The following is a 16,161-nucleotide window of genomic DNA, read 5'->3' as shown; positions in this document are numbered from 1 at the left end:
GACCCGGCCCCTACAGCCCTACGTAGGCACATGCCCCCACACCGCCAAGCGCCAGCTGTCTCTGACCTCTGAAGAAGCACTTCCCGTCTCAAACCCTTGGCATGTGCTATCCCTTCTACCAGGAGCGCCCTTCTTTCAAAACCCAGATTCAAGACTCTGGTTGGAGAAGCTTTCCCTAACCCCAGGGGCAGAATCAATTGCTACCTCCCCTAAGTGCTCATAGGCCAAACTCCTGTCGCACTGAGAATTGTGTGGTTGTGCTTTCTCCCTTATAAAGGTCTGCCCAGTTACAATGGAAGTCACAAAGATCTGCAAATGTGTGCGTTTTAATTTTAAGATAATATCTAATATTTTGCAGGGTCCTGCAGGGGACCAGTCTCAAGAGAGGGAGAAGAGGATAGGCCTGTCCTGCCTCCATTGCCAGCCCTCAGTGGCAGCTGAGGCCTGGGGGGATAAGCATCTCCTGGAGGGAGCAGAAGCCTCTCTGGAGGTGAGCCAGGCAATCGAAGGCAAGCACTGGGAAGGCTCAGGTTCTGCCCTGGGAGATCCTGGGAAATTGGAGGTTGGCACTTGCCCCCAGGGCTTGGCCTCTCTCCCTGGTGCCCAAGCGTGACTGCCCAAGTCTGCTGCATGCGAGCTCAGGATCCTTTCCCTGTGAGCCAGGACATGTCGCCGGTCCTGCAGGAATGAGGGGAGGAGGAGTCAGGGTAGAAGACAGCAGGTTACCCACTCAGCACCATGAACAGGTGATCCCTGAGGACAGCGGGGGACCTGCTCTGTGCCAGGCCCCGTTGCCCAGGAGGAATGGGTACTTAGGCAGAGAGGGGAAGTCCATGGGGTACAGGCTCTGGGCTGAGGTGGGAAAGGCTCAGAATGGTCAACAGGAGGGACAGAGGACCACGTACTTGCTGTGCAGCACAAACAGCCTTTTCGAAGGCAAGAGAGAGAGAGAGAGGGCCAGGGAGAGGGAGAGAGGATGTCATTCAGCATGTTCCCTCTTGGTTCTCTATTGTTTCCAGCCCGAGGCCTACTCCTGTCCCGTGGCCTCCAAGCTTTCCCCAGTCCCTGGGCTGGGGGAGGAGGGCCTCTCTGTAGGCGCTTTGAGCCTACAGGGTGACTCCCATTGCCACCATCCTGGGGTGAGGGTAATGGCTGACATCCAGTGTCCCCCAGACACCAAACAACCACCCAACATCACTAGCTGCCTGTCCCTCCCACCCCTAGCTTCTGCCAGTCTCAACACAACCAAATACAGTTGGGTGTCCCAGGCCAGATGACTGCCCAAAGAGTGGCTTTGACCAAGGGCTTTGACCCCCTCCCCATAGCACTAGCTCTGCCCTGGGACACAGCCTCTTTTCCTCCTTCTATCACCCCAAGAGCACAAATAACCAGCCCATTCGTAAACCACAACCCTTGTCCCATGCCACCCCATAGACCTGATGCCCCGTTGACTGATGTGGACCAAGAACAGGGGAAGGGGTCTGTAGGGCTACAGGAGTGGATGGCTACCAAGGGCCAGTCCCTTGGGGGACCTCTCCCTCCCCCCACCAAATCTCTGAAGCCCACACTCACTCCACCTCCCGCTTTCGGATGGTGCGGCCGGAGGCTAGCACCTCAGCCACCTTGGACACGATGGGATCGTAATTCATGCTGGCCACAGCAATCACCTCATCGCCTCTGCAGGGACAGAGTAACTGAGCCTGAGGACTGCTCAGAAATAACATTCCTTCTTGGAGACCCTGATGCACTCCTCTTCAGCTGGGGCCCAGGGGGGGATCTTATGCAGGGCAACAGGACTGTCCTGAGCACCCAGCCCTCCTTGCTTTGCTTGGACCGACGTGGGCTTGGGGATCCTGTCAAAGGCCCATGGAGGCTCTAGCCTTCCTCTTCAGTGGAGTTCAGGGCTGAGCACCTGTCCTGGGATCACCACTCTCTACTTGTGTGACTCTCCTCAGTGTAAAAGTGGGAGGCCACAACCCCTACTCAAAGAGCTGTTCTGAAAACAAAATGTCCTGCCTCAAGGCGTGGCTGCTGGACTTAATACTACCCGGCCTCCTCACTTGGCCTTGGAGGGTCTCCTGCCTAGCTGTCTCCTCGGTCCACCTTTCAGGTAGGTCCCTCCACTGGAGCAGAGCTCCTCTGGGACGAGCTCCCCCTTCCCGACCTTCCCGACCGCTGCTTCGCGCCGCCTTCCACCCCGTTGCTCTCACTTGGTGTAAAAAGCCACGAACTTGAGCTCTTCCAGATCCCCCTGGATGATGACGTCGTCGAAGCCTTCTCCGTACCCTGTGAGCCGAACAGGAGGGGATGGGACTCCCCCAGCCTGTACTTTCCTAAGTCCTCCCTACAGCACCCCACCATGCCCAGCTCCTTTGTCCTTGTAGGTGGTCCTCAGTGCCGCCCCCAACCAGTTTTCGTTCTTCTTACGGCGGACGTGCTCACGCCCCTAGGATGCTCATAGCCCTGTCCTAACCCCCAGGCTCCGCCTCCGCACTCCGCCAACACCTTAGCCACACCCCTAAATGCTCTTGGCCCCGCCCCTGCCCGGCGCCCCTCCGTTACCAGCGTAGCGCAGGCTCTTGCCAAACATGGCTGTCCACAGGTAGGGTACAGTGCTGATCTCCGCCTCCTGCGCCAGCATGTTCTGCGCGGCCACCCGCCCTGTAGGACCCAGGTCGTGAGAACCCCGACCCTAGCCCTCACCACCCCTACACTGCCTGCCCGGGCTCTCCGGGGGACCTCTGACATGTGGGGCTACTCCCCTTCCTTCTCTTCCTCCTCACCTCCCCAGAGGTCAAGTAATGCGTCATTGCTCAGCCCACTGCCCACCCCCGATTGCAGCTGATCGGTGCAGAGGGGACACCTGGCTCAAAGCCAGTCACTCAGATCGCTTCTCTAGAGAATTTGAACCAAGTGCTCCAGACCTGGAAGCTCTGCTTCCTGGGGTTGGGGGATTGCCCACCATTTCCGGTGGGCACACAATGAAACAGACACACCAGGTATGAAGAGGATATCTATGGATGGCCACAGGGCTTGCTGTGTCAACTGGCTGCTCAGACAGGTCACCCCCGAGCCTTGAAAGGGTAACCCAGAGACCAGGACCCAAGGCCAACAACTGGGAGGTGGGCCTGGAGGAGGCTGAGCCCCAAGGACAGCCCCCCCATCCTGCCACGGGCGGGTCATACCCTGGGCGTGAGCCATCTGCCAGTGTGGGATATTCACTTTCCGGTTGTTCCTCCAGGCCAGGGGGAAAGTGACAGCATCGCCAGCGGCAAACACGCCTGGGACGTTGGTCTGCATCATCTGTGGGGAGCGGGCCGGGGGTCTATGGGTGGGACAGGGGCCTTGGCCTGATCCTGCCACCACCCCAAGGAGCACCCTGCCCACCCCGCCCGGCCCCACCTTGTTGACAGGGATGAAGCCTCGGGAATCCAGATTGACACTGCTCTGCCTCAGGAAGCCTGTGGCCGGCACCGCACCTGACAGGACAGGGCCACCGTGTCCATTCCCCAGTCCCTGCCTTGTCCCACCTCATTTGTCCGCCATGACCCATACCCTCCCTCACCAAAATCCAGCCCCAGACCAATAGTCCAAGGAGCAGCCCACCTAGTGGCCTTCATGCATCCTGTCCCCTCTGCATGGCCCCCCGCCCCACCAGACTGCCCTGGCTCTCACTTCTTCTGAGAGACTCCAGGAAGCGCCCCCACACCCCATCCCCATCCCACCTCACCCCCGCCCCCAGTGGTTGGCATGGTGTACCTCCCCAGTTCCTACACTGCCATCTCCCAGCTCTGTCCTTCCCCAGGCTGGCACCTGGAGGGCAGCAGGGCCCAGGTAGAGGGTTGTTTGGGTCCTGTAGGCCATGTGGGGCAGGCCATGGAGGTATCTGTGGGCAGTGGTCACTGGGCGCATCTTCCACACCAAGCTCTGGCTACCACCACCACCCCCCCCCACACACACAGCCCTGCGAAGTGGCCATTTTGTGGATGTGGAGACTGAGGCTCAGGGAGGGGAAGGGACAGGCCCAGGATCACTCTGGAGCACGTGCAGGTGCTTGCTGGCACCTGCCTGCCTGCCCACTCACCGATGCCCACAACACAGACGTCAGCCCGCACAACCTTGCTGCTCTTCAGCACGACCTCCTTCAGCTGTGGGGAGGGGGCAGGTGAGCAGGGCGGCCCAGCGCCTGGGAAAGGGTGAGTGGGGTAGAGGGGAGCAGGAAGAAGGGCCCACCTTTCCCTCCTGGGCCCGCAGCTCTGACACCTCTGTCTGCATGTAGAACTTGACCCTGTTTTTCTCAAACATCTGTCAGGGCAGGTGGGCAAGGCCATGAATGAGAACATGGCAGGGCTGGGCTGGGTGCCTGGGGTTCCGAGGGGTTGGGTGCTGGGGGCCGGGGTGCGCTCACCTTCATGAGGGCGCGACCAACACGTTCCCCCAAAAATCTCCTGAAGGGTGTCTCCTCCAGCTCCACCACAGACACCGAGTGGGCTTTTTCGGTCAGATAGGCGGCCACTTCCATCCCTGGGGCCAGGGTGGTGGATGGCAGGCTGGCACCCTGAGCCTTCCAGGGCCAGTCCCACCCTGGGGCCAGCCGTCACAGACCATCGCCCCCACCAACCCTGGCTGCTCACCCAGGAAGCCGGCTCCCACGACCACCGCGTTGCGGCCCCGGGCCAGCCTCACCACACGATTGGCATCTTCAGGTGTCCGGATGGTGAACACGTTCTCTACCTCTTTGCCTTTGCAGCTCAGCGTCTTAGGGCTGAGTCGTGGCCAGCATCAGTGAGGGGCTCCCAGCACCCCGAGCCCTCCCATCCCGGCTCGTGCCCTGCCAAGCATCCGGAGGAGACAAGGGGGAGACACCTTCCCACCTGCTCCCCGGCGCAAGCAGCAGCTTGCTGTACTCCAGCTTGAAGCCATCCTTGAACACAACCTTCTTGTTTCTCACATCCACTGTGACCACCTGCAACCCACGCCGGGCAGAAAGTGGGCCTGGGTGTGGACTTGAACCAGGCTGTCCCTCCCAGTCCCTGCCAGACCCTCTCAACTGGAAGGTTCCACCGGGGCCATTCCTGACACCTGGGTCATCCTTCCTCCTGGCTTCTCCTCTTTACATTTCAGACACCACCTTCCCCTCAAAGCCTTTCTTACGCTCTCCCGTCCCAGCCCTGAGCAGATCTCTGCATGTGCTCCTAAGCCTGCCGGGAAGGAGATTCAGGGCTGTTTTCCAGGCCTGGAGTGTGCCAGGGTGCCTGGACAGCAGGGCCAAGACGGCAGGACACTACCCCCACAAGCTTCCAGGGGCCCTCATGGCCTCACGTCATTGGTGGTTCCTACTAAGCCTTCCCCAGATTTCCTAGCCTTGGCCCCATACCTGGGCCTCAGTGAGCACCTCGATACCATAGGCTCGGAAAAACTCCTTGGGCCTCAGGGCCAGTTGCTCCGGCTGGGCGTCCAGGGACTGCAGGAGATAGCTATCTTGAGATAAAGCCAGGTGGCTCTTGTTCCATTTTGCAACAGAGGACCCAAGGCCTGGGGAGGGTGGGACTGGGCCCCACTCACAAAGGGGCTGTGGATAGAATTCAACAAACCCGCATCTTTTTGGAGGTACCACAGATAGGACTGTTGTGAGCAGAGAGGGCAGCCAGCCAGACGCCCAATGGGCACTGAGAGGGCCTGACTGTGCCCAGAGGGCTGGGGGTCTGGGCCCTTCCTGGGCCGCATTTGCCCTTCCTCCCACCTTGCTGAGCTTAGGTCGGTCATAGGGGAGGTGCCGGTCCAAGGTGCACAAGACGATCCTGTCCGAGAACCCCTCTTGCCGCAGGGTCTCTGCACACACTAAGCCAGCCGCACCTGAGGGGAGGGTGCTGTAGGTCAGGGACCCCCTTTCCACCCCACCCACCCCCCGCCCCTCATAACCCACCACCAACCTGCGCCTACAATGAGCACGTTGGTGCTGCTGCTGTGCCCAGCACTCGTAGAGATACACTTGGCCATCACCTTAGTTCTTCGCTGGAGCTGCAAGGCCTGGGGACAGCCGGAGAGCAGAAGGCAGCTGGGAGCTGGAGTTGTGGACATCCTCCCTGTGCCATCATCCCAGCAGGCCAGGTCCTGCCGCTGCAGTCCAGCCTCATCCCCACCAGGTAGCCTTTTACTCTTCCCCAGCCACAGGGCCTTTTCACATGCTGACCCCTGGGTCAAGATGCTATCCTCACTTCTCCCTTTTGCCTGAGCCCCAAGCCACACCCTCACCTGCTTGCTGGCCCGGACGTACACCTTCTCCTTCTCAATCTTCACCTGCAAGGGCTGTGTTGCTCAGGACCAGGTTTGGGGGTGCTCCAACCCCTGCCCTGCCCTCCCAGGCTCCCACCCCACCGCCCACCTAGCCCCACCTGGAATTTGTGCAGACTGTCTAGGCCAGGGAAGTCCTCCAGGTCACCAGTGCTGATGTTGAAGCAGGCACCATGCCAAGGGCAGCGCACCCGGCCACGGGACAGCACACCTGGGGGAGGGCGGTGCCAGGCTGGGGCCACCAGCAACAGTCCCTCTCCTCTGTGTCCCAGCAGCCGCTGGCTCTTCCCCACAGCCCAGGCGACCCCACTGATAGATGAGACCCTGAGGGTCCAAGGAGGATCTGAGCACCTTTCAGGGAGGTCCCACTCCACCACCTGTGTATCCTGGGACAGCTCACCTTTCACCAGGGGTGCGCCATAATGTGGACACTTGTGGCCCAGAGCGTGGAACTCCCCGTTGTCCTTCACCAGCAGCACCTTCCCCCAGCCCAGCTCCACTTCCCGCATCCTGGGGAGGGGCTGTGCTCAGACCGCAGGCTACACACCAGGCCCCACTTTGGGTGGGCACCTCTTCCCAGAGTTCAACTTTCTGGGGAGCAGGCCCAGACCAGGAGAGGCCATGATGGTGGGAGCTGGTGCAGACACCTGTGAAGGCCCCTTCCAGGCCTCCCAGCCCACCTCCTCCATGGCCTGCATCTTGCCTTCCCATCTTGGGCTCTTGGAAGCCCCCCACCCGACCCCCAGTCCCAGCACCCACTGGCCATTCTCGAGGTCCTTGACATGGCAGACAGCAGCCTCCACACAGTCCTGAGGGCCGGGATAGGGGTGAGGGGCGGTCAGGCGCTCCTCAGCGTGGAAGTGGCGGGCTGTGCCATTGCCCTGGTAGGCCCGGGGGCTGCCCTTCCCGCTGGCTGACAGCTCCTCCTTGCCCCGCTCCTTCTCCGGCAGCACCACCTCGATCTTGAGCTCCACTGTGGGTGGGCAGGGCAGCACAGTGAGCGCCCAGCCGGCCCACCCCCTTCCCCACCCCACCAGCTCCAGGGCTGGCTCCTTAGAGTGAGTTTCCTCCCGGGCCTCCACCTTTCCAGAAAGCTCCCTGCACCAGCTTCAGAGAGCCTTAAAACAGGTGAGAAGGAGAACAGATGCAGAAGGAGGGTAAGCTGGGTTGTCTTGAGTTCATCTCTGCATGTTTTCTTTTTCAGTAACAAATGAGTGGGGGGGGGGCACAAGGGGGCTCCTTTGACCCTGACATTGCCTTTTGTCCAAGAATCTATGTGGGAGGAAAGAACCCTGGTGCCCTGAGCCCTGCTCAGACTCCAAGGACATGGTCCCTGATGGCGGAGGATGCCTAAAGGGTCAGGTCACGTGTAGAGTCAGACCCAAGTGAGAGCAGGATGTCCAAATCTGGGTGCGGCTCATTTCCTAGCCAGTGACTCTGGGTGACAGCAAACAGAAGGTCTGTTGGTCCGTTTGCAACTTTCCCATAGGTTTGAGGGTTTGTTGTTTTTTTTTTAATTTAAAAAAAATGTACAGGGGGCACCTGGGTGGCTCAGTGGATTAAAGCCTCTGCTTTCGGCTCAGGTCATGGTCTCAGGGTCCTGGGATGGAGCCCCGCATTGGGCTCTCTGCTCATCAGGGAGCCTGCTTCCTCCCTCTCTCTCTGCCTAATTGTGATCTCTGTCTGTCAAATAAATAAATAAAATCTTAAAAAAAAAAAAGTACACAATTTATTTTCAACTTCTTAAAATAGTTATGCTCACCAATGTAGGAGCCCATCATTTGCCAAGCCCTGGGTTTTCCACGTTTTCATGTGCAGGGGTCTGGGGCCTTGGATGTGAACCCCACCCGAAAAGGGTAGGTACAGAGGGTGCGCAGGGCCCACCTCACGAAGCTTCCAAGCAGAAGACACTTCCCCAGAGTGCCCATGGGACCCATTCTAGCAGGCAGTTAGCTGGTTTTTGTCTCTATATTTCTCTGCATTTTCTAAATTCCCTACAATGTGCCTGGGGTGTTTTTCTAATTAGAAGGGAACAATAAACAGAATTTTTAGCAGCGATAATCCGGCCTCCTGGGCCTAGCGATGGAAGCTAAGCCCCTGGCCCAGCATGGGCCCATGAGGAAGCAGGAGGGGCTTCTCCCAACTCCCAAGGCAGCAGAGCCTCCAGGCTTCTCCCCATTTTACCTCTCGTCCCCTCCATCCCAGACCTGGCACTCCAGAAACAGAGAACACGGAGTCACGCCTCTGGGCCTTCTGCCTATGCAATTCCCTTGGCCTGGGTTGTCATCCTTCCTGGCCCTGGCTGACCCCTGCCCATCCACCTGGACAGTTCAGGTGCTGCATCCTGCGGCTGCCCATTCCTCATTTCACGCTGTGCTAATCTCCCACCCTGGCCTGGCCCGGAGCGGGGGCGGGGAAGGCAGGCCCACACCCCTTATCCTCAAGTCCCAGTTCTTAGCCAGGCCCAGGCACAGCAGGGGGCGGGGGTGAAGGTCTGCTCCATGATTCCAGCTGGGCAGGAAGGGCCCTAGAGCCCACCGCCGTGCTGAAGCTGTTGTGTCAGGTGGTGGGGGAGAGGGAGGTTGAGGGTGGGGTGGGTTCTTTGCCTCCATTTTCCATACTTTATGTAATGGTGTTAGAATGTTTTGAGAAGAATTAAAAAGGAAAATACTTCCAACTCAGCTGACACCAGCTATGTGAACTGTAGAGAGGAAGCTCACAGGAACAGCCTGGCAGGGGCCCAGATAACAGCCAAGCCAGATTGTTTGTATCCTCCACATCCTTCCAGAAGACTCAGAGGGGCTCGCCAATGCAGTCTAACGTGAATCCATTAAGGCAGAGGTCTCTGCCCACCCACAGAGCCAGATCAACCCTAGCCTCATGATTCCCGGGAGCCCATGTGACCATGCACCCTTGCCTTATCCTTTTGGACCTCAGATGCCTTCATTATAAAACAGAGAGAACAGTGCTTACCTCTTTGTTGATAGGGAATGCTGAAGGACTTAATATATGTAACTCAGAGTAGAAACTCAACAGATGAAGTTGGGGAATAGCATTGTATTGTTAGCTCTGAGCCTCCTGGCAGCCATGGCAAAAAGGGAAAGCCTTTAAGTGGCACTTGTGGCCTCAGAAAAGGCAAGCGACTAGATGCCAAGAGAGCTGTGCTTCTTCCTAGTTCTGAGCTTGGCAAGGGTCTGGCCTGGAACACTTCTTATCACGGACCCAGAGTCAATGGAACATGGGGAGCACAGAGCGAGCTCAGGAAATGTGTGCTGATGTGCTCCAATCCAGAGTCAAGCAAGATAGAAAGTAAAGAGTTTGCACAAAGACCTTTGGCTTGCTCTGATCTCCCTGTAGCCCCTCTTGACCCCAGCTGAACTTTTATGGCCCAAATGCTCCCACTCACACACGCTGAAATTCCCTGAACCTCACCCTTGACCTGCCCAGTGTAGGTGCCTAGGGTTCTAAGCTCCAACCCCTTTGCCATAGCCCCACAGGGGAGTCCTAAAAGCAGGGAGCCTACCTCCAAAAAGAGGGCTAACAATGTTCTACACATGCCCCTTCCTGTGTGCCAGGCCCTGTGCTAAGCAAAACAGTGTGCATGGGGTGGGGCAGGGGAGGGGGTAAAATTGTTAGCCCCACTTATACATGAGAACGCAGAGACTCAGAGAGGTGAAGTCACCTGCCCAAGGCTACGCAGCCAAGAAGCGGCAGGGCTGGATTTGGGCTCAAGAACATGAGTTCTCACCACTGCCTCTGGGGCAGTGAGAGCTGTCAGCTCCTGACCTGGGAGCTGGGGGCCAGGGGTCTCAGGCAGGCCAGCCTGTTGAAGTCCTTTAAAGGAAGCTGCAGGTGGCATCCTCTGCTCTTGGCCTCCTGCCACACTAGCTAGCATTTTCCTGCCCACTTCTGATGGGGGGAAGGCTGAGGTCAAGACAATGGTCATCATTCACCCAAGTCATACGTGGAGCCAGGAAGGGTGGCAGGATCAGGCCCAGAACTGGGTACCCACAGGATGGGCATGGGGGGAGGGACAGCTGGTCCCTGAGACAGGTACAGGGGGGCGTCCCCTCTGCCTGGCAGGGCATTAAAGGTCTCCTCTTGCCCCCAAGTTCTCCCTCAGACCCAGGAAAAGGAGAAAAGGCTCATGTGTTCCAAGGTAATGGAGCCGATGGGTATCAGGTATAAGGGGAGCTGGCTGGGGCAGGGTGGCCTGGGTGGCAGGTGGGCGGGGCACTGACTGGGCACGAGAGAGACCTCTCTGGGCCTCCATGTCTTCATCTGTGACAGGCCTCCATTCTTTTGCCTTCCTGAGTATTGTGAAGAGAGAGAGGGAAAATAGGGGCTGGAGAGAGAGCCCAACAGGCAGAAGTCTCCGTGGAGAGCACATCCAGGCCTCCCTTAACACCAGGGAAGCCCCCACCTCAGGCCGGAGCCCCTCCGGCCAGGCAGGGCAGGATTTCCTGCACAAATGGGGCAACTCAGTTCAAGGCCACACAGGGCATCAGAAGAGGGCTGTGATCTGTGCACCCCACCTTCATGGCAACTTTGATGGGTCAGGCTTATTTTGTAGAGAGGGAAACTGAGGCTCAGAGAGGTAACTTGCATGCCCTGGGTCACACAGCAGCTATGGGTGTCCTTGGAGTCCCTCTTCCCCGGCCCTAAGAGGAAGGCCCCCCTGCCCTATCCTGGAGCAGGAGGAACCCTAACTTCTACTTTCTGAGAGAGGTTCAGCAGCTATTTCCCCCAGAAGCACCCAAAGTCCCAGATAAAGAAGGGGACCCATTGGAGGGGGGCCAAGAGAAGGCTCCAGGCCCCCCACCCCCTCCTGCCTACAGGGAATTAACATTCTGAGCAGCCTGCAGCCCAGCCTGACCTACTTCGGAGGCAGAGGGGGGAGGGGGAGGAGGAAGGTGGCTGGAGGAAAGAGGGAGGGGGGGGAAGGAGGGAGGAGGGTAAGGAGAGGGAGGGTGGAGGGTGGGGAGAGGGATGGGGAGGATGAGGCAAGAAGAAAGGAGGTACCTGGCTTGGGTTTGGAGAAGCACCCACCCATGGCGAGTGGCCCACAGCTGAATGGGGGGGCAGGTATACAGATGGTAGGCTGTGGGAGGCCTAGGGTGCCCCCGGAGGTGGGGCTGGACTCCCCATGGCCCTTAGAGATGCTGGAGCTGCCATCGGGCCAGAGCTGCCTCCAAGACCTGCAGGGGAGACAAGGGGTATCTGTAGGGACCCGGGCTTTGATGGGGGTTGTGGAGAGAGACGCAGAGAGATAGAGATAGATGGGGGCAGCGGCGGGGGGGGGGGGGGCTTTGGGAAGATGTGCACATTTGAGTTGGGATCCACTGCCTATAGGGGACCCTGGAACGCACCTCCCTTTTGAGGCCTTCCAGCCTCCCTACTCTCACTCTCCCCTCCCATTTTTGCCTGTGGGCTGTGCCTACTGCCTAGGGGGCCCTCTGCTCTGATCTCAGCCTTTTTAGTCCAGCCCCACAGCTGCCTTGTCTGGTAAAACCTGATTTCTGCAGCCCAATGGAAAGCCAGCAGTCTGGGAGCCCTGGGACCCTCCCTTCTTCAGGGAGCTCCCACCATGCCTGGGGTCCAAAGGTCCTCTCAGGCAGATCAGAGCCCTCCTGATTCTGTAGTTTCTCCTTCCTACAACGGGGGTGACATTTAGTTCTCCTGGGCCCTGGCCCCCACTTTGGCTGGCAGGTCCTGGATACCCACCTCCTCCAGGCAACCCCTGCTTCTTCCTTCTGGCCCAGCAGTGGATGGAGGCTTTCCAGCCTTGGAAGGCGGGGCAAAGGGGGCAGGGGTCCAAGAGGTGGCCCAGTCTCCAGCCTCTACCCCTCCTCCCGGGTGAATGAGGCCAGGAAACACTGGAGGGTGTGGGTGGGGGGTGGGGGTTGGGCTGGGCCAGTCCGCTGGTCCCCAGGGAAACCCAGCTCCATGGTGAACAGAAGTAGGCGGCTAGCCCAGGCCTGATGGGGTTGGGGGAAAGGGAGCCCAGGCACACAGTCCATGTCCAGCAGCCATGAGCTCCCACCCAGTACACAGGACCCCACTTCGCAAATGCTCGCCAGGCCTGTGGTGCTGAGATGACATCCAACAGCAGTTGGAGAAACTGAGAAGCCAAGGGCTTGCCAAGGTCAAGCAGCAGGAAGGGGCATCCAGGTGACCTCCCACCTCCGCCCTGCCTTGGTTAGTTTCAAGATGGGCAGGGACCAAAGAAGCCCCCATATCTCCCTGCAAGCCTCAGGGCGGGGCGAGAGGTCACCAGATCAGAGTCCTCAAGGCCACAAGGTTGGCCTCCTGGAAGATGCAGCTTACAGACCGGACTTTGGAAGCCCTGGGACAAAGGTGTAGCAGCCCCGTTTACAAATGACCTTCCCCCAGTCCATCCCACTGTCATCCCCCCTGTTTCCCCTGGAAGTTCTTCCTGAAGTCTAACTTGAGGTGGGGCTGAGGCCTACCTGGTCTTGCCCAGATCTCAGCAAAGGCTTTGAGTGGGTGCCTGAGAGCAAGGGGGCCAAGGAGAAAAAGTTGGGAAGGGTCATCTACGGCCTGGCATCTGATCTTACCAGCCCTCCGAGGCGTACACTTACAGTTCAGGAGGCGGTGGCAGCCAAAGGTCACTGGCCACATGGGTCATACTGGTACTTGGTCCCCCACTCATCACCGAGGCAGATCAGTAAGACTGGGCTACCACCTGCCCTGCCTGGCCCCTCCCTGGGCACAAGGGGGCCCTCCCCAGATCCTGGCTTCTCCTCGGGCTCAGAGGGCTCAGGCTGAGCCCACCTCCTTCCTGCCTGGCCTCAGGCTTCACAGGCTGGGCCACAGATGTCTGGGAAGGTGGGACCTCCACTTGCTGTCCAGTCCCTGTCTGGGCGGTTTCTCCCTCCCTGGGGTGCCTGGGGGTCCTAGACCCTCCAGGGCCTTGGGCCTGGAAAGAGATTTGCTGGGGATGGAAGCTTCTCCAGGCCTACTATGTGCAGGCAGGCTGGGAGCCCAGCTACCTCAAAGGCAAAGGTTCTTGCTTGTGGAGCAGCAGGAGGCATCCCCAAGATTTGTGGAGTGCTGTCCCTTTCCCACAAATTAACCCAGTGCTGAAAAGTTCTAACTTTCCCACCAGGAGCATGTGTCCTCATTCACCCGGACACGGTGCCCCCAGGACCGTGCAGGCTGGGCAGAAAAGGGAGGAGGGGAAGGTGCTGTTCAGTTGGGACCCTCAGTGGCTTTCAGCCTTCTTCAGGACAGCAATCAAGTTTGAGGGGTGCCAGCCCTCACCTGCTCCCCCGCAGGGCCCTGGCGCAAGCCTCCAGCGAACTCTCCCAGCCTTTGCACGTGCAGTCCCCTCTATCTGGGAAGACCTTTCTACCGCCTTCCCGCCCATCCAGATGTCCTCACCACACGGGGGGGGGGGGGGGCGGGAAGGGGAACGGGGACACAGTGGGACGCCGAGGGTAGCGGGGAAGGGCCCCGGGCTGGGGAGGGGGAAAGGAAGAGAGGCGCTTCGGCCCCAGCTATTCTCTCTCCCACTCCCGATGTCTGCCCCAGCCCCCACCGCGCCGGCCCAGGGTCCGAGACCTGCGAGCGCGCCCGCTGACCCGGGGCGCGGAGGCAGCGGGGCCGGGACCCGGCAGCCGAGCTGGGGTGGCGGGGTCGGGGTCCGGGGTCCTGGGGGCTGGGGTCCCTGGGGCGGGCGCTCACCTGGGTTCGGCGTGGGCCTCCGCTGTGGAGCCGCTCGGGGCCGCGGCCGCGGGGGGGTGGGGTGGGGCGGGCGGGGGCGGGGCCGGCGCTGCGGCGACACTGCGGCCGGGGAGCCCGCGGCGCCCAGCACCGCCCCGCCGGGTCCCTGCTGGTAGATGGGGGTCGGTCCCTGGTTAGGGGCCGGGCCGGTGGCCTCGGAATCCGCGCGCGGTTCGTGGGGTGTGGGGAGGTATGGGGTGGCCCTTCTGGCCGTGGACGCCCCCAGCGGGGTCTGGGTTCTTGGGGATCCTCTGGATCCTAGAGGGGTGCCAAGTTGGGCTGCGCACCGGGTCTGATTCTTGTTTCTGTTTTTTCTTTCCTAAGTCTTCGAATCCTGGGCGGCGGAGTGACTTTTGCGGTGGGAATTGAAGAACCCGGAGTAACCTCCCAAAGAAGGAAAATCCCAATCACTCGCGACTGCCCCATAGGTAGCTTGACTGCCTTTGGGGGATCAGTCTCCTCTGTCTCCTAGCTCCTTCCCCTCTCCCCACACTTCATAAGATGTATCTTAAATTATATTTTGTGACATTTTCTTTTTCCCACCTGTCATTATATTAGGAGCACTTCTTGGGTCCCTCTAAATCATGATGCACCCTGGTGTTGTGTCCCCTCCTCCAGGAAGCCCTCCCTGACCAGCCTTCCTTGACTCAGAGGTGATCAGGCACAGAAATTCTGGATCCTAGTTACCTCTAGTATCACTGTCCTGATTGTCCCGATCTTTGTGCTGTATTCAGGTAGAGCTTGTACCTGCGGCAAACCGGGACTCAGTGACTATGTAGGAAATGAATGAAAGACACGTTCCAGGGAAGCCGTACCACATCTATCATTCAACAAACACATCAGGGCCCACCAGCTCTGTCCTATTAGTGCTCCTTTGGCGGCTCCTGTTGGCTTCTGTTTTTGGCCACTTCTCCCCTTTCTGGGCCTTTGCTCTCCTGTAAGGATGACAAAAGAGACAGCAGTGACAGTCTCCTGCACCAGGCAGATCCAGCCTTCAGAGAAAGTCCTTATGACCCACCCTGCCCAGAGGGACAAGCACAACTCCCCCTCATCTTACAGCTGTACAATTTCAGAAAGCAGAGTCTCACCCAGGGGCAGGACCAGGGTCTGCACGAGTCACTCCTCTGCAGGTGGGTGTGGAGCCCAGACTTTGAAGGGGATGAGTGGTTCCACTCAGACCATCCCCCTGTGGCCATGTGTGTGGTTTCCACAGTGTGACTGTGGCCACTGCCACAGGAGAGGCCCCATCAGTGGACAGATGGTGTATGGGGCCTGGTGCCCTTGGCCTCCAAAAGCAGGCCCCATTCCACACACTTGCTGACCTTGCAGCTCCAGCCCCTTAGCCAGGCAGATAGTGCCATGGCTCTGGCTTCACACACATTTATTTCTTTTCTTCACAACTGCTTGAGGAGGAAGTTTCTCTGTGCATCATCTCCATTTGACAGTTGGGAAAACTGAGGTTTTGAGAGGTTAGGAACTCCCCCAAGGCTACCAGGTGGTGAGTGGCAAAACAGAGACTTGAATCCTGCCAGGCTGGGTAGGCTATGCTGGGCTTACCAGTGGAGGGGTAGCAGTGGGAGGAGAGAGGCCTGCCAGGCCTGGCCAAGGCCCCATAGTCTCCAGGGCAGAGTTCGAGTCCTGCTCAGGGACCCATCTGCGTCAGTGAACCCCTGTGCCCAGGTTCCCCAGAAAACGTGGGGGTGACTACAGTGCCGTCCCTAGGAGGTTGCCAGGTCACCATGCAGAACCATGGGAAATAGAGGGCGCTCAGGATATGGGGTAGGGGCTGCTAAGTGTGCGGTGCCAGAGATGAGATTGGGGAACAGGTCAATGTGGGGGCTGTGCAAAAGCCAACAAGCTGGGGATATGTCCTGACACGGGGCGAGTGCTGCCCTGACATGGGGCAAGCCCTCTATGGCACCCTTGGCTTGAGAGATTGGGCTCGAGACTCTAGCTGCCCTGTGGTGGGGCAGAAACTGCAAGATCATCGGGGAGCAAATGCTAATACCTAGGGTAGGAGAGGAGTGCTGCCTTCGGGATGCCTGGGTGGCTCAGCTGGTTAAGCTCAGCTCATGCTCCCAGGGTCCTGGGATTTGAGTCCTGCATGGGACTTCTTGCTTA

General features: G+C 59.1%; 1 protein-coding gene across 4 annotated transcripts; it reads right to left on the bottom strand.

Annotated features, from left to right (window-relative positions):
• Window positions 1-310: 310 nt before the first annotated feature.
• AIFM3 (apoptosis inducing factor mitochondria associated 3) lies at window positions 311-14,060 on the bottom strand. Of its 4 annotated transcripts, none has more exons than XM_046024098.1 (21): window positions 14,002-14,060; window positions 11,317-11,492; window positions 7,054-7,267; window positions 6,695-6,804; window positions 6,396-6,505; window positions 6,256-6,300; window positions 5,934-6,030; window positions 5,744-5,856; window positions 5,378-5,464; window positions 4,875-4,966; window positions 4,635-4,765; window positions 4,409-4,524; window positions 4,234-4,305; window positions 4,085-4,148; window positions 3,403-3,479; window positions 3,186-3,303; window positions 2,563-2,661; window positions 2,211-2,286; window positions 1,573-1,677; window positions 906-926; window positions 311-678 (listed from the first exon to the last, which is right to left on the bottom strand). In XM_046024098.1, the coding sequence occupies exons 2-21, from the start codon at window positions 11,345-11,347 to the stop codon at window positions 639-641; spliced, it is 1,818 nt and encodes a 605-aa protein (XP_045880054.1). In that variant the 5' UTR covers window positions 11,348-11,492; window positions 14,002-14,060; the 3' UTR covers window positions 311-638. The 4 variants fall into 4 exon arrangements, with proteins under 4 accessions (XP_045880054.1, XP_045880053.1, XP_045880055.1 ...); XM_046024097.1 differs by lacking the exon at window positions 14,002-14,060 and adding an exon at window positions 13,879-13,959; XM_046024099.1 differs by lacking the exons at window positions 906-926; window positions 14,002-14,060 and adding an exon at window positions 13,879-13,959.
• Between the last annotated feature and the right edge of the window lie 2,101 nt (window positions 14,061-16,161).

Source organism: Meles meles, chromosome 12, assembly GCF_922984935.1.
Source record: "Meles meles chromosome 12, mMelMel3.1 paternal haplotype, whole genome shotgun sequence".
NCBI lineage: Eukaryota > Metazoa > Chordata > Mammalia > Carnivora > Mustelidae > Meles > Meles meles.
This window is presented reverse-complemented; position numbering and strand designations above follow the sequence as displayed.

What these genes read in the sequence shown, in the direction of transcription:
- AIFM3 (XM_046024098.1), bottom strand. Translation starts at nt 11,347, where the DNA reads ATGGGTGGGTGCTTCTCCAAACCCAAGCCAG. An exon ending in TGGCGCACCCCTGGTGAAAG is followed by an intron (nt 6,506 to 6,694) that starts GTGAGCTGTCCC and finishes GCCCTCCCCCAG; the next exon opens with GTGTGCTGTCCCGTGGCCGG. An exon ending in ACAGTCTGCACAAATTCCAG is followed by an intron (nt 6,301 to 6,395) that starts GTGGGGCTAGGT and finishes CAGCCCTTGCAG; the next exon opens with GTGAAGATTGAGAAGGAGAA.